The sequence below is a fragment of the Clupea harengus genome, unplaced genomic scaffold (genome assembly GCF_900700415.2).
Source record: "Clupea harengus unplaced genomic scaffold, Ch_v2.0.2, whole genome shotgun sequence".
Taxonomy (NCBI): Eukaryota; Metazoa; Chordata; class Actinopteri; order Clupeiformes; family Clupeidae; genus Clupea; species Clupea harengus.
In genome coordinates, this window is record NW_024880220.1 from 1,948 (window position 1) to 23,026 (window position 21,079).

The window sequence follows — 21,079 nt, forward strand, 5'->3', positions numbered from 1 at the left end:
CCCTCTCCAATATTTGAAGCATTTTTGCTCACTATATCTTCTCAGGTCTAATCCTGTCCCAAAATAATAGCGATGCAGTCCGCTACCAGAGCATGGCCCACACCCCAGACCTATACTGGTCCCTATGGAAACGTGCTGATCATCCCTGATGATGGCAGAGTTTGTTAAGCTACATCATGCCAATGTTTCACGACCTACATATGGGCAATACTCTGTTCTGTAAATATACATTTAGTGCTGTAACTACCTACATATGGGCAATACTCTGTTCTGTAAATATACATTGAGTGCTGTAACTACCTACATATGGGCAATACTCTGTTCTGTAAATATACATTTAGTGCTGTAACTACCTACATATGGGCAATACTCTGTTCTGTAAATATACATTTAGTGCTGTAACTACCTACATATGGGCAATACTCCTGTTCTGTAAATATACATTTAGTGCTGTAACGACCTACATATGGGCAATACTCTGTTCTGTAAATATACATTTAGTGCTGTAACTACCTACATATGGGCAATACTCTGTTCTGTAAATATACATTTAGTGCTGTAACTACCTACATATGGGCAATACTCTGTTCTGTAAATATACATTGAGTGCTGTAACTACCTACATATGGGCAATACTCTGTTCTGTAAATATACATTTAGTGCTGTAACTACCTACATATGGGCAATACTCTGTTCTGTAAATATACATTTAGTGCTGTAACTACCTACATATGGGCAATACTCTGTTCTGTAAATATACATTTAGTGCTGTAACTACCTACATATGGGCAATACTCTGTTCTGTAAATATACATTGAGTGCTGTAAGCACAATTTCTACTCTGCTCTATACATATTGTGTGCCAGCCTATTTACTCCTAACATAAACAAACATCCTTCTGATCCATTCTTCTATATCTGCTCATCCTTATGAGAGTAACCTTCTGAGCACACTGCATACCCACTGAACTGTTCTCCAACCAATACTCTAAACGCTGGCTCTCTCCGTTTATATCCACTATCAATATTGTATGCATCATGACATATGCCGTATGTATGGTAATGTGTTTTATCCTGATGCGTGCATCTGCTTGCTTTTGATTCTCTCTTCTCCTCCTCTCCTCCTATCGCTCTTGTACTACCTAACATGTACTGACGGAGGGAGTGTCAAGCATGAGTACGCTGAAACCTCACTTGAAGGAAAACAAAAAGAAGAGTTTTGTAAAAAGGAATAAACAAATACTTATGTCAGCATCATCAACTACAAAGAAAACTGAAACCCAGGATGTGCTAGCCCAGTCCACTGATGTATCTGACCATGCTGAGCTGTTAGTTTATGTAAGGTTCTTCAACTAGGAGAAGAAAGTTTTGTGAAGACATGTTAGGTGTTACACCCCTTCAGACCAGTACAAGAGTACATCTACATGGCCATGAAGCAGATGTTAAATGAAGTGGGGAATAGAGATGAAAAAGTGATTTCTATAACCCCAGATGGAGCTGCTCCCTTATCACTCTTACCACTGCATAATTCTCAATTGGCCCTGTGCTCCCACCCTGTCAGACAAGTATGCCGAGGTGATGAACATAACGATGAGAATGATTCACTTTCTCAGGCATCCTCTTCCCATCAGCATTGCATGCTCAGGGAATTCCTCAGAGGAGTTGACATTTTGACCATGTTCGGCTCCTCATACAGCCGTTAGGCGTCTTTCTCCACAATTAACATTATAAAAAACCAAACACTGTTCCAGGCTCACCAATGAGCACCTACACATGTATATGAGAACAGCCCTGTGGGATATTAGAGGGAAATGAAGAGAAAATTAGGTGTTAAAGCTGTTCAGTTGCCTTAGAAGTATCCGCTTCCCCGTGTTAAATTCACTTTGGCTGGTTATTTATTTATTTAGGGTTAAGATTTTTACAAATGTAAAGAATTTTCCACAGAAAATAAGGTGAGTGCTAGGAAAAAATGGACACTGTTTATGATGCAAAATGACTATTGTTCCAGGTTGTCATTCACTCAGGCATTGCTGCATTGTGCATGAGTGCTAAAAATAGAAACAATATGTTATTTATTCTGGGGGCATTGATCGAATTGATTGAAATTTTGTCTCACATATTCAGTCAATAACATTGTGTTATTCATACTCATACTGTTCAATCATACAGTTATTCATGTTATTCATTCAGAAGTGTTTTGAAAAGAGCAATGGTAAACAGGGTTGGGGATAGGAGCTTTTGGCCTGTCATGAACTGCAGCCATGGAAAAAGTTGCAAGTCAGTGCTGTGAGAACTTTGAACTCTACTTTTAATAGCTTTGAAAGCATGTTATAGTGATCATTACAAGAATCAGAAAACTAGCAAAGAATGTTGTCCTTCATTGAGATCTTTTTATACCTTGTTAACCTTGTCTTGTGACCTTTTAATGTGCTGTTTTCTCTGCCAAAGTTGTGGGTACTGGGACTGTTAAGATGTGACATTGAGTTAACAACAATGAAATAACATTTATCATTACAGTATTTTACAAAAACATATAATATAATTGAATTGAATAGTACTTTTTTGTATGATTTGACAGTCAGCTGTTGACTAGATTAGATGCTATCTAACTACTGGGCTACTTCAATATATATATTGCACTGAATCATAATGCAAGTGAGACATTAGGATGTTCTAGACTTTTACTTGAGGTCATTTTCTCTAACTAGACCTCTTTGAATTTTAATTGAATGCCCCTGGGGATTCAGGTTCTATGCTCTGTAAACCACCTTTACACAATTTTAATTGTTATTGGTTCTATGTCAATAAAAGGGAATTGAACTAAGTGTGCAGACTGTGTTGGTTAATAGGGGCACCTTTGACCACATTCCAACTAAAGTTTTTTCTTTTTCAAAGGGAGCTTCTCAATGTGTATTGATTGAGGGGGGCTGTTTGGCCCCAAATGTGAAGTCCTTTGAAATCATGCTTATAAGTGCTCAATGCTTTATTTTTAATGTGCTATGAGGGTCAAATTAAATTGAATCTAACACCATCATTATAAAGGAAAGACGGGGGATGAAGAGTGAGAGAAAGAAAGAGAGAGAGAGAGAAAGAAAGAAAGAAAGAAAGAAAGAGACAGGGAGTGAAGAGTGAGAGAAAGCACGCGAGAGAGAGAGAGAGAGCAGGAGGGAATGAAAGACGGAGAGAACGGACATGACATGACCTTCACACTCACAGTCAGAGAGGAAAGCACCAGACAGAGTGGCATCCAGAACACTCGCAACCACAGTGTGTTCTAGTCAACTCAAGATGCAACGCAAGCTCACACAAACAAACGCCTCATTCTCCCCTCTCTCGCTCCCTCGCAGCGATGGACTCACGAGAGGAAATTCACAACGGGGCAAGAACGCCAGGATCAGAAGTCAGAGATAGTTGAGCCCTTTTAAAGAGCCATCAGTGTTAATCAGATCATGGAACTTCCCCTTCTCAAACATGAACAGCATGCGCATGAGGGCAAGGGCTCCGACATCAAAGGCCTCGAGTGAAGCTTGTGTCAGTGCGCTGTGAACACAAAGCCCACCTCCCCGCTCCCCCTCCACGCTCTCTAGAAACACAAACAGGCCAGACTGAGTCGGGAACACAGAAGCGAGTATGGGAAGGCTGTAGAGACAAGAATGTCTTTGAAATGGACACCCATGCAAACGGACGGTCGTTGGTCCTGCCCAACGGTCTGGCGCCAATGAACTCGCCCCGAGCTGCCCAGCCAATAAGCCCACAGCCCCCAGCCAACAGCAGAGACATCGAGATATAGGACAACCAGAGAATGGCCTCTTCCTCTGGGCCTCTCTCTCTAGAGTAGAGGCCATTCAGTCTCGGCCCATGTCCCTACGTCTGCCCCACTCACGCCAGATGACCAGCAGAAGACCCCCTCCTGTGAAGCACTGCCAGATACACACATCTGTCAACACATGATGAGCGAAGGAGGCCGAAGCAGAGAGAGTGGTAGCAAGGAAGAGAGAGAAAGAGAGAAAGAGAGAGAGAGAGAGAGAGAGAGAGAGAGAGAGAGAAAGACAGAAAGCACTTGCGAGTGAGAGAGAAGGAGCGCTAGCGAGTTAGGCAGACAGGAAGGGAGAGAAAGACAGCTTTGTCTGCAGCCTGGTGGAAAAGGGGAGATTATGTAGATATGTTGAATTAGCATCAGAGAGAAGTTAATTGGCTCAAAAGGGTAGGAGGAGATAGCGATCATCAGAGAGGCATGCGAGGGACGGGGAACCACTGATGTCTGGCGTGCCACCACATGCATGCATCACATGGCCCGCTTTTCGCTGAATTCTTTTGCATGAGACGGAGTAGTTACGAGTTTGTTTCATGTAAATGCTTTCGGAATTCACCATTTAGAACATTTGGAACATTTGGATTCCTCCCTCTAACTCTCCTCTACAGAGACGTTGTGTGTGTGTGTACTCCCACTTCGTAGAGCCTACTGAGATACTCACAACAGAGGCACCTCCACGATGAGATGGACAAGATTACACACCAGCTCCTTCAGCAGGTCCTCACCGCCACTCTCTAGAACACAACAGACACCAAACACAACCAAGTTAGGGCTCAACAGCACCATTTCAGGGCAACAGTCACTTTTTTCAAAAACGTATCACGACACAAGATTTAGTACTAGATCAGTGTTCCTTAAACAATTTCTGTATGCCTTTAAAATTCTACTACAAAAATGATGGGGAATCAGCTGAACAAGTCGACAGAATCTAAATTAGGACATAAACTAAAGTTTGTTTAGTGTGTTGCCTTCATGAAAAAACCTTCCTCAGTGTCTCTCGCCGTTCCTTGACTGCACAGTCATACCCATACATACAGATTCCTTGCAGAGAGTGAGGTGAAGACTTACCACAGGAGCCTGGCGCCCTCTCCTGGTAAGAAAATTGTAAGTGCAGTTCCTCCTCACTCATCTCTCTGATAAAGACCTTCAGCAAGCAGCGGATGAGGAGCAGGGCATTGTGGGCCTGCCAGATGAACAGCTGACTGTAAGGAGGAGAGGAGAGGAGAAGGAGAAGGAGAAAGAGAGCTCAACAGCATATAACAGCAATTGTATCAATTATATCAGTATCACATACCTAGGCCTGGTACTCCACAAGTATGATACAAAAATAGAACTGTAACCATCACAATTTAGTTACAAATGCACAGACACCCACACACACACACACGCACACACTATAGGAACACAACTATTTTTGATCCTTGAAAATGAAGCAAGCTGCTCTGATGTTACTCTAACTGGATGTTTTCACATTCAAGCAAAAATTCACAAACTATTTATCAATAGCTTTCTGTGCTGCAATGTCATGTCAAGATTTTACAATTAATCTGTGTGTGTGTGTGTGTGTGTGTGTGTGTGTGTGCGCCCACATCCTGTGGTGGTGAGTGAGTGTGTGTGTGAGAGTGAGAGTGAGAAAGAGAGTGAGACTGAGAGCATCTGATAACATCCCCTGTGTGGGCCATCTGGATTCCTTTGGCAGTCCTTCTACTACATCACACACCTCAGTGTTCCAGTGGAGAAGAACAATTTATACAATTCTGTACAAAGCACCGACAAGTTTACAAACTTGGTTACCAAACCAATCTTTGAAGACCTTAGAAATTCAAGAATACATCAACTGTTGTATGTGGGTGATGTGGCAGCATAGTCATTACACAAATGGTCCCACTATACGTACTCTTGGCATTCTGTGGAGATCTTCAACTCTTTGGTTCGCGCAAGGAAGATTCTCACTAGAGCTCCGAAATTTCCAGACCTGGGATTGTTCTCGACTGAAGAGAAAGAGAGGGTGTTGGGGGAAGTCATGTTTAGCACACAAGTGAGGGAGTTTGAGCAGGGGAGCAAATGTGGCATTTGGAAACACTGTCTGAGAGGGATTGTCAGATATTTCATAAATAATGCAGCCATGGATTCAATATCAAAATGATATTTAGCTGAATACATATCGCAATTTGTAAAACATTGCAATTCTGTAAATAGTGTCAGTCAATGTTCCAATATATTTGAACTATATTTAACTTTTTACTTTACACAACTGGCTTGGAAATGTGAATTAAGAAAAAGTTGTGTCTTCGCATCATACATCTGGCATAATTTCAGTAATTTCAATTCCTTCATTTTTATATTAGCCATCATATTCATAACTGTGACCTTTTAAGATTTTTTTTTGTGTCAAGAATTGCGATATGTAACTGAATCAATAACCCCCTCAGACTCAGTAGGAATGACACAATAAATACACCCCACATCACAGCTGGCCTCCAAGACTGAGTTTGAACTGGGTGGCTTGATGAGGTTTGGGGTGTTTATTTACTTTAAGCTTTGAAAGCCTGCCTCTGTATGCCACGAGTGATCCTACCCACCAACGCCAGCTCGATAAGGCCACAGTGGCCACATGATGAAGCAGTGAATTAACTGAAGTAGGATAAATAAATAAACAGGCAAACATGAAACATACTGAGGGTTTTAGCCAGTGGGATGATGGCTTCTTCCAACTGTTTTGCATCAGAGCTGCAAAGGAAAAAAGAAGAGTAGAATGAGAAAGAGAGGTTCAAGCAACATGATTCTGCTTCAAAAGTAGGGTTTCTTGACCAAAGAAGGCAGATATCTTCTTTTCTCTAAAGTGAAACTAGTTTGATACAAATTCAATCAAATGCCAATGGTATTTATTTACATGAACCATTGGCCTCAACCCCCAAGGTGGCAGTGAAAAGTACTGTTTATTTTAATAGAAGGACACTATACTTTAAGTAAAACTAAGAACGGACAAAATGGACTTGGATATAGCTTTTTACCTAATTTCACAATTATATATGGGTATTATTAGAATTTAAACACTGTTGCATGCAGAAATTATTCAGACCCCATATTGTTATGTTGTAACCTTATACTAAAATGTAAAAAAAAAAAAAAAATCTACACGTTATACCCCATAATGACAAAGCAAGAAATTTCTGCAAATTCATTAAAAAGGAAAAACCGAAATATCACACTGATAATATAGACGCAAGCGGCGATCAAGGGGGTCCAAACAAGCCATAGCAGTCGCAACCAATGGTGGTACTGGAAGTGGTTCTGCGATTTCAACAGGATAAATAAGAGGTGGAATTGTAGGAAATAAAAAAAAATGCAGTCAAATAGACCTCATAATTCTAAAGTGCGCCTTATTTACAAACTTTTGCAGTGACACCTTAAGAATCATTTTAGTGAGCTTATGAATTATGCTTATAAGCCTGAGCCATGAGAATGAGTCTATGACATTTCATGAAACTCATTTATTCACACTAGAAATTATCGACTGATGAAATTTGATTGACCATTCGCAGTGATTTTTACTGAGGTAGCCAATTGATACTTGAGCATAAATTGGTAAGTACAACCACACAAAATGTACTGTAGTGAGTGGTTCTTGAGATGTTACATCATATGGACAGCATTTCACTAAATTTGGCATGCATCCAAAGAATGTTCTAATGACTGACTGTGTTGCTGTATTGCGTTTCATGACATTTAACTTTTACATCACAAGATATGTGCCATGGAATCAATAGGGGGTAGACCTCCAAATTTAATTGGCCCATAACTTTGAAACAGTTTGACTCAAAAGGTTGTTATTCCCAGACAATCGGATGAAGTGCCTTAGTCCAGTTAGTCTTCCCGCCCTCTTTGCAAAAAGGAAATATTGGGGATGGAAATTGGCGGTTATAGGCCCATTTCATTTGGGAAATGATAAGGAATCAGAGGAAATAAAAAGTTCTGTTCTGACCCATGTGATAAGTAAGATATGAGTTAAAGCGAGCAAACACGAAAATGTGATTATAGCAGACCCAGTGGCCAATTTGTTTCATATTTGGTACATAGCTTCTATGTGCCATTATGAATGAGCCAATTTGACATGCGTCCAAAGAATGTCTTAGTGACTGTGCGTATCAAGTTTCGTTAAAGAGGACCTATTATGCTTTCCCGGTTTTTCCCTTTCCTTAAGTATGTTTCTGGGCTCAAACTGGGCTCATCGGGAGAGGGACTTAGAGACACAGGAGCTTTAACAGAGTGTTTCAGACTGAGGGTGAATAGAGATGTACAGTATGAGAAAAATAATGTCTTTTTAGAACATTGAAGCGTGTAAATCTATTCTAGTAGACCTAGTAGGATCTCAGCCCGAGTGACCGTCAAGTTCTTGGTCACCTCTCTTACCAAGGGCCTTCTCCCCCGATTGTTCAGTTTGCCTAGGTGCTCAGCTGTAGGAAGAGTCCTGGTTGTTCCAAACTTCTATCATTTGAGATTTATGGAGGCCACTGTGCTCTTCAGAACCTTCAATGCAACAGGATTTGTTTTGCCGCCTTCCTCAGATCTGTGCTCTTGACACAATCTCATCACGGAACTCATGGCTTGGTTTTTGCTCTGATATGCATTGTCAGCTGTGAGACCTCATATACACAGGTTTGTGGCAAAACATCCCAAATCAATTATCTCAAAGAGGATCAACAGAAATGGGAAGCACCTGAGCCCAATTTCAAGTGTCATGGGAAAGGGTCTGAATACTTCAATGTGGGTCAATGTGATATTTCAGTTTTTCCTTTTTAATTTGCAAAAAATTCTGGGGGGTATTGAGTGTAGACTGACGAGGGATTTTATCTTCAGGCTGCAACAGAAAAGCACATCATCGTGTCTTTACTCACCTGCAGGTTGGGCTCGTGATGTTGAAGGAGATGAGCTGGTTCCAGAAAGGGTCATTCTCAGAGATCGACTCTGTGCCGATCAGTTTCTGCAGACTCTGGTTCTCTGCCAGGTCACTCACTTGGCTAGTGCTGGCTCCCATCTCTGGACAATGATGTGTAAACCTCCTCAAGACCTCATCACTCACATCAAACCCTGAGGATCACGCTAGTGTTAGTGACCGACACATGACAAATAGAAAACACAACACTTCAAACTGAAAGAGGCTTCTACTCCTCAAATGAAATTCCCAGCACTGAATATCTGAAATGTGTGTACTATACATTGCAAGGTGCAAGGAAAACAAATACTGGGAGGTCCCTTCACAATTACTTGGGCAACAGTTAGACACAATGGAATTGTAGGCTATGTCCAAAAAATAAAGGTGCCTGGATATTGGGACCTCACCTCACAATATAATACACATCATTGAAGTCACACAATATATCTCAATATATCAAACTTTTTCAAATATTACAACTATTCATATAAAAAGAAACTCTATTTGTAAAAGCTAAATAACCACTGAGGCATCATAAATGGCCTGTTTGGTCATATACAACTTGAGAGCAAGTGGTTGATATTCACGTCAAATAGCCTTGCTAACAGAAGACGCATGAACAAAACGCCTACTAGATCACGGTTACTCATTCAGTGTTTCCCCTAGGCTCATATGTCTGGGAGTGACATTTTAGGCTAGCCTTTAAATTGGTATGAGAAAATGTTAATCATGTCTTGAACAGGGGTGTAGAGGTTAACGTTAAGAGAGTGGACAGTGCAAACAGGGCAGGCCATGCCTCAATACATATCCATTCTTGAATCCAGAAGAATGCATCCACAGGCCAATAGTATAGCTTGAGATTGATCAAAAACAGTGTGCAGCCTGCGTTGTGTGAACAAGCAGAGTCCCACACCACACTCGTGCTAGCAAGGAGGCTAAAACCCCATGGGTGCTAGGCTAGCGTTTGTCTCACTGCACGTCACTGTACTCGCTAGCTACACTCACCCCCCTAAACCTCACGCCTATCCGGATCACGCCACCAATGTAACCTGCGTTGAGTAGACAAGCAGTCCCGCACAGTCTCGCAACTCAACTCGGACATGGGAGGTGGGCATGCTAGCAAGGACGCTGAATCTCATGACTGTCACCCAATTTTCAAAACAGTGGTGTCCCACCCAGAATTTGGTTCTCATCTAACCTACTGACCGAGGGGGAACAACTTTTAGCCAAACAATTAAGTTGCATTCACATAAACGCCTCTGTTGTTATGGCAACATTTATCAATGCCTCAGCGCCAGCGGTGTTTGTGGGGATTGGACTGTGGGCATAGTGGCGTCTTTCCGCGCGCGACTTTCCCATTATAGATTACAAAAATAAAAATAAAAGAAGGGGAGAACAATAGGAAGTTGACAGATTAATTTATAGGGTAACCACTTGTGCTTGTAAATTCCAAATGTCCTAAAGTGTTTATCAGTAGACTATTCCTTGATCATGTTTTATTAATTCTATGGGTGGCACAGTGGAATCTCAGGCTGATGCACTCTAGTTCACTTGATGCATGGAAGTGCCTACGTTCTTGGCTAGGCAAAGCAAAATGCACTGTACTATTATTCGTAGGTTTCTTTTCATTATAGTGCTTGCAATGTGAAGCCCTACATTGATATTCCTATGTTTCTTTTCACAGATTTTTGGTTGACAATGTCATATACTTCTAGGCTGGATACCAGACCGAACTTAGCCCCGCCCACACATTTTTTGGTTGGGAAGTTCGGTCTGGCATTACTCCATTGAGGAGAAATTATCTGCGGCTCGATATCGGCCGTACCAATCAAATTGTTAAGGCGGGCTTTATACGATGATGGACAGATGATCAACAGTAACGTAACCAACCACGTCACCAACACACGAGTTGAATTCGTTTTCAACAAACATGGCTGCCGCTGGAGAGCTGAAATGTATAGATTCGAGTCCATTTAGACATTGACAGTGCATTAATTTTGAAAGAGGAACAGAGAAACGCGATTAAGGCATTTGTCAATCGAAAAGATGTTTTTGCCTTCCTTCCTACGGGATCCGGTAAAAGTGTAATGTATCAGCTGCCCCTGGTCACATACTACGTTGTTCTGATTGGTTGTAGGTAACCAATTGAGCGAAGAGGCATTTTTTCTCCTGGTTCGGTTGAAACACGCCCCATAATCACAGCCCAATGGAGCGATATCAGACTCATATTCTGACTAGAATTATGAGTATGACATCGTCGGGCTAATATACTTCACCTATCTACCGGAATCTAAGGCTTGTGTCCCTAGGTGGACAGGTCCCTTCGGGCTAGTGCCCCCTGAAGTGGACATGTCCCTTTATAATCAAGTATGTAAGTGTGTCATATCATATGCCTTTGTTAGCTGAAACATGACTTTTCTGTTTCTGTATATCTTTGATTCTTAAGTGCTGACGGTTCTAGCAATCAAGCACTGCACAGTGCACACAAAGTTGGAACATGCACGCACCCAGATGAAAAGCTCCGGTTTAAAAAAAACAATCTAGCCTTCTTGGCTATTTCAAGCAGAAAACCCAAGGTTAATCATTGAGCATGGGTATTACACAGGGTATTGAATTATGTTGATGCCAAAAAATAATAATAAAAAGTACTGACGTGACTATAGTAACCCAAGCTAGACAGCCCTTACAGCAATAATTAGCCTATGATGAACTGACAGCCACGTCTTTCAAGTGAAGGTTAAGTTTACATGTCACACATGGATCTTCAGATTTGACCAGTACCAGTTCTCTTCCTTCTTTCCTTCCATATTTCTTTCTTCTTTTTTCCATGTCATATCTGTCTTCCACTCTATCTTCCGATCATTCTTACCATCTCCTTCCTCCCCCATGCCCTTTCTCTCTGTCCCACTTTCACTCATTCTCTCTCCCTCTCTCCAGAGCCTTCCTCCCTCTATCCATCTATCTATCTATCTATCTATCCCACTCCAATTCCTCTCTCACACTCTCCATTTCACTCAATTTCACTTTCTATCTTTACTTATTTCACTCGCTAAGCCCTCTATGCTGCATCATTTTTCCTTTTTTCTAACTTAAATATACAAAGCCAATCATTTCACTACCTCTGTCTATCTTTCTATGCCTCTTTTTCTCTTCTCTCCTTCTTTCCATCTTCACTCTTTTATTCCATCTATTTCCTTTATCATCTTTCTTCCATGAAGTAGAGTGTATATCAATGATTACTGAAATCAGACATTTTAACTTCCTTATTGCTGTCACACAAGACGTGCATGTTAGCGGCTAAGGAGTTGTGGCAGGTGTCATCCAGGTACAAGTGACTACATATAGCTAGTCAACACTGACATAATACCTAAATTACTGACACATTATTTTCTTGGTGATTGATGAAATTAGTCCAGCCTCATATTTAAAGTGACGTCTCAATTCAAAACATTAAGTTATTTCTTCGCGTAGGGATCATTGCAGATTGTAGCTCTAACTTTTGTTTACATCACTGGTCAAGACCTTCAGAGAAAAACACACAACACATTCAACTACTTCTAGAAATTGAGTCATGGGGCGTGTACACTGCCCCACCAGTAGATGGCTGGCTTGCTGTGCAACTAGCATACTTAGAATTCGTAAGTTGGAACTCTGTCTGATGAACGTAAAAACGCTACCTGACAGGCGACTAACAGCAAGACATATAGCTAGCTAATAAAATAGAGCATGCACACTGATTTGAGCAACATCACAAACGTTGACCAACTCTAAATTCAATATACATAAATGACTGAGCTCAACTTAACTATTCAATTATTTGAAGCAATGTACCATCTAGCTAAAGGTAGCCAACACTGGCCAGCCATTTGACACGACATCATTTACGCTTTGCAACGAAGGATCTTACGGTATCTTACCAATTCATTAGCTAATAATGTAAAACATTTGGTCGTCATATTTTACTGTCGGTGTGTGTTGCTAACGACACTATCACAGTGTCATGACGTTAGATATCTAGCTATCCTAGCTAACTTAACTTGTTAGCAAGAGACTTGAACAGCAGTCTAAACTCAGGATATTTTAGCGAATGACAAGTGCCAACAAATGTACACCTTGCCACAGCCATTTGTTTCAGAGCCTAATGATGCTACGGTGGCAAATCAGCACATACAATTGGCAGCTACCCAGTTAACGTTAGCTAGATCGCCGGCTAATTGATATTGGCAATGCTAGCAAGCTCGCTATGCGAACTAGGTGGCAACTCGCTTCACAGTTGATCTGAAATGATATTACCTGACAAACTGCTGTTTGCGTTAGATGTGGCAGTCTCAGTAATCAGGTGATGCCGTTCCTGCACTGGTGTGAACTGCTCCCGTGCAGAATATGTTGTTACAGTTTATTCAGTTCCTGAAAGAAGTGCTGTAGAAGTATCTACTACTCATCCACCATATTTCCACGTCGCCACTGGTCCCTGCGTTGTCGTGACGTCACTATCCAACAGGATCTTGATGACAGGTGCTGAACCTGGTTCAACCGAATATTTCCTCCCTGTTTGACCAAGGTTTAAGGTTAAATCTGCATGTAAATGAAATTTGCTGATCGTCGTCTTACAACTAAAACTATAAAACAAAGCACGTCACACAGTAATCGCAGCTTTTTAAGAATTCAAATGTGTATGGAGTAAATGAACAACAGTAACAAAAAGAACATCTACTACTAATACTACAAAGAACTAGAAGAAAAATATATTCATGTTCATGTTCCCGTGGGACACTTTTACAGCATTACCGCATGGCAACTGGTTTACTACTACAGCACAAAAGATGACATTGTTTAGTTATCAACCACTGTTTTTATTCATATAGAAATGTCCAGTTCATCTAGTTGCAAGGAAAATACAAGGCAATGTCATGGACTATATGTAATTGTATTGTTTCGATCAATAAAAAAAAAAATCATACAATTGTTAAAACGGAATGTGAACATAAACTTTGAATCATAAATATGATGCTGTGATGCTGATTACATGGCTGTGTTCTAAACCAAATAAATGACCACTGCCGTACTTAAGGAAAATAAAGAAAGGTTCAGAACTAACATGTTTCTTCCCTGCAGGCCTTAAATGACGCTTACTATCTGCAAAACCACACTAATGTGCATAATTGCCTTTTGTTGTAATATTCCTCCTATATTAAATACAACTTAATATTTCAGTGTTACAATTAAATATTTTCTTTTCACTGTTGATTATAAACATAATTTTATGCATCAAGCATTTATATATTGTCTACAATCATGTTTACAATAATAAGACTCGACAAACATGTACTTATAATTACATTTTTACATTTTAAAATATCTTCACATTATCTAATATATAACGTAATATGCCACTGCAAAATGTTAATCTGTTTTCTTATCGGAAGCTGGCGTAACTCCATTTGCAGACTGAAAATTTGCTTGCCCGTTCAGTTCACCCTGGAACATATAAAGAAAAATGTGATCACCATACAATGGAAGCAAATGATCACAAATATTATGCACGACAATAACACAAACTGACAACTGATCTGTTAGTTTGACTATTAGGATTCTGAGTCCTGATGACTAGGCAGACAGTTCACAACCTACAGTCATGGCCAAAAGCTTTGGCAGTTACACAAATTTTGAGACAGCTACTTCAGTTTTCGTGGTGGCAATTCACATTGGGCCTCATTCTCGAACGCAGTTAAGAAGAATTTAAGAGGAATTGGATTTAGGACAACATTCGGCATTCATGAAAGTTTTCTCATCTGGGATTTGCTCTGAACTTCAGAAGACTTTCCGAACTCGAAATAGCAGTCGTAACTCGGCCAGAGTTTTCTCAAATGCGATTCCTTAAAAAACCACAAGATGGCCCCGTGGGCCATCTTGTGGTTTTTTGAGGAATCGCATTTAAGAAAACTCTCCGTGTTAATGAATTTGTGAGAAATCGTTGGTGATTGCGTTCACATCAACTCTACAGATCCTCGGATTAAAGTATCATTAACAATTACGTTTCACATGTAGGCCTATAGTCATGATTCTACGAGGCACCGTGATGTCATAAAATAAATAAAAGGACTACACCGGAATGCTGCGCTCGTCTAGTGAGCGTCGTTTGGCACTGCCGTCTGTGCAAGTACGGCAATCCAGAATTTTCAAGTAGTTCCACGTTGGTGGAACGAACTGCCTAGCACTACCAGAGCAGGCGCGTCCCTCTCTACCTTTAAGAAGCTTTTGAAGACCCAACTCTTCAGAGAGCACCTCCCTTCCTAACTGGCACTTCGACTAGTGCTTAACTTGCACTTATAGCAGTTACATTCCTGCACTTCGTTTTTATTTCCTATTTCGTTTTTCTATTTCTTATGTAAAGTAGTATTTATTGTTACACTAGGTCTCTATTGCTCGTAGCTTGACTGTTCTATCCCTTGTACGTCGCTTTGGACAAAAGTGTCTGCTAAATGACTAAATGTAATGTACACGAAACCGCTTTGACATGACTCGTTTACGAGTTGCTTTCGTGTAGATTCGGTCGATTCCGACTGCACACGTCACTACGGTTGCGTGCCCTTATAAGGAGCTGGCAGGGCGTGTATGTATGCAAATTGAGGAGCACGAGAACGCGCTTTCAATTTAAGAAAACTCTTCCGGGGGAGCACAGCCCAGAAAACTTCTGCTGCGTAGGACCGCATTTTCAAGCGTGCATGAATTTGGCGGATGTCTTTTGCTTACGTTGTTTTTCCGAAGCCCGTAAGAAACATTTCAGAAGAAACTTCAGAAAATGTTCGAGAATGAGGGCCATTGTTTCTAAATTATTGTGCAGAGTGATCAGATTTAATTGAAAAGAGCTTCATTGGCTTAAAAAAAAATTCCATGTATTTCGGCCCTGGCACAAAATAACCAGCTAACATTATTTCAGTAATCATATCAACAGCACAGGAGAAGTGTGAACGAGTACAAGTCAGGTGAAATCTGAATGGACTATAAGAGCAGACTGATTGCTATAAAAGGAGGGAAAAAGTGCTTGAAATAGATGGACCTCATTCTGGAACATTTTCTTAAGTTAATCATCAAGAACTTCAAGGAGAGAGGTTTAACTGCGGTCAGCTACGGAATCGCGTCACAACCAGTGCAGAGCTTGCTCAATATTGGCAGCAGGTGGGTGTGAGCGCATCTGCACGCATAGTGAGGCAAAGACTTTATGACAACGGCTTGGTGTCAAGACGGGCAGCAAAGAAGCCACTGCTCTCTCCAAGAAAAACATCAAGGACAGACTGAAATTCTGCAGGAAGTACAAGGATTGGGCAGCAGAAGACTGGCGCAATGTTATTTTATCTTATTTTTGGATCTGTGGCCAGGAAACTCCCCAGATCTTAATCCCATAGAGAACCTGTGGTCAATCCTCAAAAAGAAGGTGGACAAGCTGAAGCCCACAAATTGTGATCAACTCCGTGCACTAATAAGGCAAGAATGGATGGCCATCAGTCAGGATTTGGCCCAGAAGATGATATCGAGCATGCCAGAGCAAACTGCAGAAGTTATGAAGAAGGGTCAACACTGTAAATATTGACTCTCTGCATACATTTGATGTATCTGCCAATAAAACGCCTTTAAAACTTATGAAATGCTTATAATTGTTCTTTAGTATACCATAGAAACATGAAAAAATTATCTAAAAATACTGAAGCGGCAAAGTTTGCTAAACACAAAATTTGTGTTTCCATGGTCGCCAATGACTGTACTTATACATCACAATCCCAAAGTACCCATAATAGAATCAATGTCCAAACTCCTACATTGTCATAGTTTGGGAGTAAAAGTTGGTTGGGTTAAAAATGATTTACCTTGATTTCCCCATTGGTCTTTTCACTCGTCTTCACATCTCCGTTACCACTTTCTTGAACGGCTTTCTTTGTCCAGAAACGGGCGATGAGTGGTGATATGAACGGGTAGATTATTGGCTCCAAAAACCTCTTGTAGACCCAGAGAAGCACTGGTATGACGATGCAGGGAATGCACACCATTGTTGATATGATGACGAATGAAATCCTATGGTCTGTAAATACAGTGCAAGTGATATGTTCAAACATGATGTATAAAATGTTATGCTGACACTCAACGACACAAACAGCAAATTAGAGCCACATCCAGAGGTCACACCCATTTTCATTGACGTTTCAAAACTTTTCAAGCACCTGTAATGAAATTTCCATGACCTTTCCCAACCTATAAGTACACATAATTGTGTAGATTACTCCACAGGTTGGGCCCAATTATTGAATGAAAATTAAACAGCAACGTTCCATTCCTTTTCTAATAGGCTAGTTGGGCTATGTCAGTTCAAATGGAAACTACATCGCTCTGCAGATATTCGCAGAAGAAAACATTATCAATGGAAGAGTACAATAACATAATTCATTGCATTACACCTACATACGATAAAGTCAAATGTCATGACTTTTCCAAAACTATAAATGAATTCACTGACTTGCTTTACTTTCCCAGGACAATGTTATCTTAAAATGGGCATGGGCAATTGAGGAAAACAAGCCAATCTGTCAGAATGTATTGTCATTAACTTGCACAGATCACGTTGTGGCGTTATTAAATAAAACTCGATGCAGAAACATTACACTGATACTCATCTAACGTTATTGTTAGTTACCTATCAAACGTTACTTATATAACTTAAGCTAAATAACGTGACTGGTCGAAAAATGTCAAACTGTCAAAACTGACTGTGGATGAAGAACCAACATGCTTCTCTAGATACTCGAAACATCTAATTTTGCACTTAGAAATAACATTACCTACCAAGCTACCAAACATTTTTCGACCAGTCACGTTATTTAGCTTAAGTTATAAGTAATATAGTAGTATAGTAAGCTAGCAAAGAGGACTAAGTGAAAATCTATCAAGCTAGGTATTGATAGCCAGCTAGGCTATATCGCATAACATTTACCACACCGACAGACGTTACGTTACAACGTTCGCAGCAACAAAAAGGAAGCTAACAGAGTTAAAGACTGAACAGACAGTATTATTATAACATTAAGAGAGACGATGTTTACCTCTAAATAAGTATACCAAACTGTTAACCCTATAAATCGAAAATGTTCCTCGACAATGTACAATGAGGAAGTGACGTAATTCTAACACAAACTTCTTCTACCATTATCGTGACGGGCTCCAATATTAACGCACTATGTCGCCACCTGTTGGATAGTACAGGGGTCGAGAGCAAGGGGTCGAGAGCAATGTGAATGTTATGATGTTCTAAATGTGATTGGATGGTTGTTTACAATAAGGATGATAAGGATAAACTCTGAATATTTTACTTTTAAAAAGCGAGCCCAGGCCTGTTAAGCCAACTATCTCGTCTTTTCTTTCCTGTATCCTCCGTCGCTGTTTCTTTACCCGCAATACCAGTAGATGGCGCAAATCTCGCATTATACCACCAAGCTTTAACCAAAGTCCCTCGCCTTAACATAGGACCGGTTTTTATTTGTCAATCCATGTCGTGTGGGTTCATTTTAGAGTAAAAACACAGTTCGTGCATGTATGAACTATTTTTTATGTAAATGGTGGAGTTGCAGCTGACTACGTTGGCGTAGAGGGATTTTACAATGGGCTGCGATTGCCTATACAACCCGTTTCTCTTTTAGGGAAATAAAATATCGATTATTTTTTTTACATTCCACCAGGACACAAGACTGACTGCCGCACGCTATAGTGGGCCATCCAGTGGGAAGGAAGAGCCAGATCAGTGAGGGGCCTATCGATGGATTCTCAGCTTCCCAGTTAGACAAGTCTATGTTGATAGGTGGTTGGGATTTTCCAGATTTTCCCTGAGAACATCCAATCAGCAAATCGCTTTTTACTGTCCGTCTGTCTGCCGCACCCTGCAAGAGGGTAAAGAGGGGCGGAGCGACGGATAAGGACCACTAACCGGAGATCCTTTGAAAACATTGGGGTTGTGGACAAAAAATAGTTAAAAGGAGACCGTTCTGATCGACGATTGTTTGATTTTTAAAAATCCATTAGAGTGGAATAAGGGTAAGTTATACATAATGCAACTTTCACTATGAATCTGTCAGCTGTTGTTTGAGACGTCCACCTTAGTTATTTCGTCTCGCTCTGCACAATGTAGCGAACGGGCTAGCTTTAGCTACAGTGTAACCTATGTAGTTATTAGCTGGGTTTGTGGAGGGGCGTGCGAGTTTAACTTCCATGTCGTTTAAGCCTTTCCTTTGAGTATGCATGCGAACAACCCCAGCACGCGTCCTGGTTGTAATATTAGATAGGTAACGTGCCTTCATTGAGCATGTATATAACATGGTCCTACCTAAGCCACAAGAGCAGACGGCGAAAATTGTTGAAGGTTATGTTATGGTGTTACGTTATGGTAGTCCACAACGTATTGGCAGTATTTGGCTTTCACCATTTCCTTTACAGTGGCTTGTGGAAATTAGCTAATAGGCCTAACGTACTTGAAGAAGTTCCTTTTTTGTATGGCCTTTTTAAATTGGCTTTTGCATTTAGTGAAAGTTGTCACGCCTTCTCATTTAAAGACACCATGGGATTAATCAGCATGTACAACGATATGCCTACGATAGCCATGATTAGTAGTAAACCCATTCGATAAGTTTTAACAGTAGTTTCCCCATAACAGCTTTTGATTTTACCCGTGCAGGCTTCATGGCTTTTGTGGTTGCGTTAAGCTGGACGGCCTATTTGGAGTTGCCAATATGATCCGGAGTCTCATGATTAGTTTGTAGGCCTTCTGTAGGTGTACAGTGTAGGTGAGAGCTGCCCTATACTATGACTGTCCTGTCATTTAGTGATTGTCATTATAAAGCATTGTATTTAATTTGTTTTGATGTACGACTAGATATCTGACAACAAACGGGATAAATTGTTTGGACACTGAACTATACATCCATAGATATGGAGCTTGTTTATGCCGTTTTCCCCTCATCAGCACAACTGAAAACATTGGCAGTTTCATGATACCATGTTATTCTGAACATGGCAGTCAGTGCTACAGTCCTTTTAGTTTCTATTGTGAGTTCAAAGATTTGGCTACTTTATTTGACATCCAAAAATATATAATGTGACAGAAAATATGTTGTGACAAGATGGAACCTGTTAGAAGGTTTAAAATGTTTAGAATGATATTCATGTAATTTCACATGAATTGCTGGTAACCATGCAAGAAAAATCTTTAGTGAAGTAGATAACCAGCTTTGCTTTAACAGATATTCCAGTCTCTGGAGACCTGAATCAGATTAATTCCCTGAATGGCAATGGCCTTGAGAAAATATGATTGTTTTTTTAAAGTCTGGCAATCTCCATTTTGATTTAGAGCATTGAAACGGGCTCTATTGCTTGCTTGGTATCTAGGCTGTGGAAGGTCTACTGCTTCTGCTGTTTGGCTGGTAATACATTCATTTTGATTAGTCTCTGGCACATGCCCACGGAATCTGGTAATGACCACTTCATCCTATCTGAATTAATAATTTAGTCAGATTCACAGGCCAGGCAAGCAACTCAGCCCCCAAAATGTAGGGAAATATAGCCTAATTGCTGTTGCTATTGAACAGACACCAGTTATTGTTGACATTAACAATGAACATTGAGTCAAGGTGCTTCTCTGAGCCCAAGGCCTAAAGACCCATAACTCAGCTTCCTAAGGCTGATGAAAGAGATGGAGTGAGCAGAGGCAGGGTGAGGGACAGGAGAGAAAAGGAGGCTGATAGTGTCACGTTCAAGAATGTGCATTCACTGTATATCCTGGATTATTCCCTGCATTATTGGTTTGGGTTTTAGAAAGGATCTTCTCATGTTTAACTTTGACACACCCAGATTAAGATAAAGGGCCATGCTCCACCCCAGCCCATCCTAATACACACACACACACACACACACACACACACACACACACACACACACACACACACACACACACACACACACACACACACACACACACACACATACTCATCTGCTCCACAGCATACTTGAGATAACCACACACTTTTTGTAACCACATCTGTGTGTCATGTCTGTCTGTAACTGCATGTTCTCACAGCAGACAGTTTGTCTTGTGTTCTTATTTTACATGCTGTGTTTTTTAAAGATTGGCAGACTATTGTGTGCATTGATGCACAGCATGCAGCACCTGTCCTGCTCACTTGTGCAGAGTAGACCTCACCCCCCTCTCTGTCTTTAACCATGCAGCAGGTGTTGAAGGAATGGAGAAGTCTTGTTCTCCTTCCTGTCCACAGATGCACATATCTATTTCCGCTG

At 40.7% G+C, this 21,079-nt stretch overlaps 2 protein-coding genes across 2 annotated transcripts; both read right to left on the reverse strand.

Moving 5' to 3' along the window:
• Positions 1-431: 431 nt before the first annotated feature.
• LOC122131640 (dymeclin-like) lies at positions 432-13,480 on the reverse strand. Its single transcript, XM_042706275.1, has 7 exons — positions 13,043-13,480; positions 8,712-8,904; positions 6,491-6,543; positions 5,711-5,804; positions 4,882-5,015; positions 4,475-4,547; positions 432-2,462 (listed from the first exon to the last, which is right to left on the reverse strand). The coding sequence occupies exons 2-7, from the start codon at positions 8,849-8,851 to the stop codon at positions 2,357-2,359; spliced, it is 600 nt and encodes a 199-aa protein (XP_042562209.1). The 5' UTR covers positions 8,852-8,904; positions 13,043-13,480; the 3' UTR covers positions 432-2,356.
• Positions 13,481-13,581: 101 nt separating this feature from the next.
• Positions 13,582-17,951, reverse strand: LOC122131641 (UPF0729 protein C18orf32 homolog). The gene is made up of 3 exons (XM_042706276.1): positions 17,842-17,951; positions 16,615-16,826; positions 13,582-14,227 (listed from the first exon to the last, which is right to left on the reverse strand). Exons 2-3 carry the CDS (start codon positions 16,792-16,794, stop codon positions 14,153-14,155), a joined length of 255 nt encoding a protein of 84 aa, XP_042562210.1. The 5' UTR covers positions 16,795-16,826; positions 17,842-17,951; the 3' UTR covers positions 13,582-14,152.
• Positions 17,952-21,079: the final 3,128 nt, after the last annotated feature.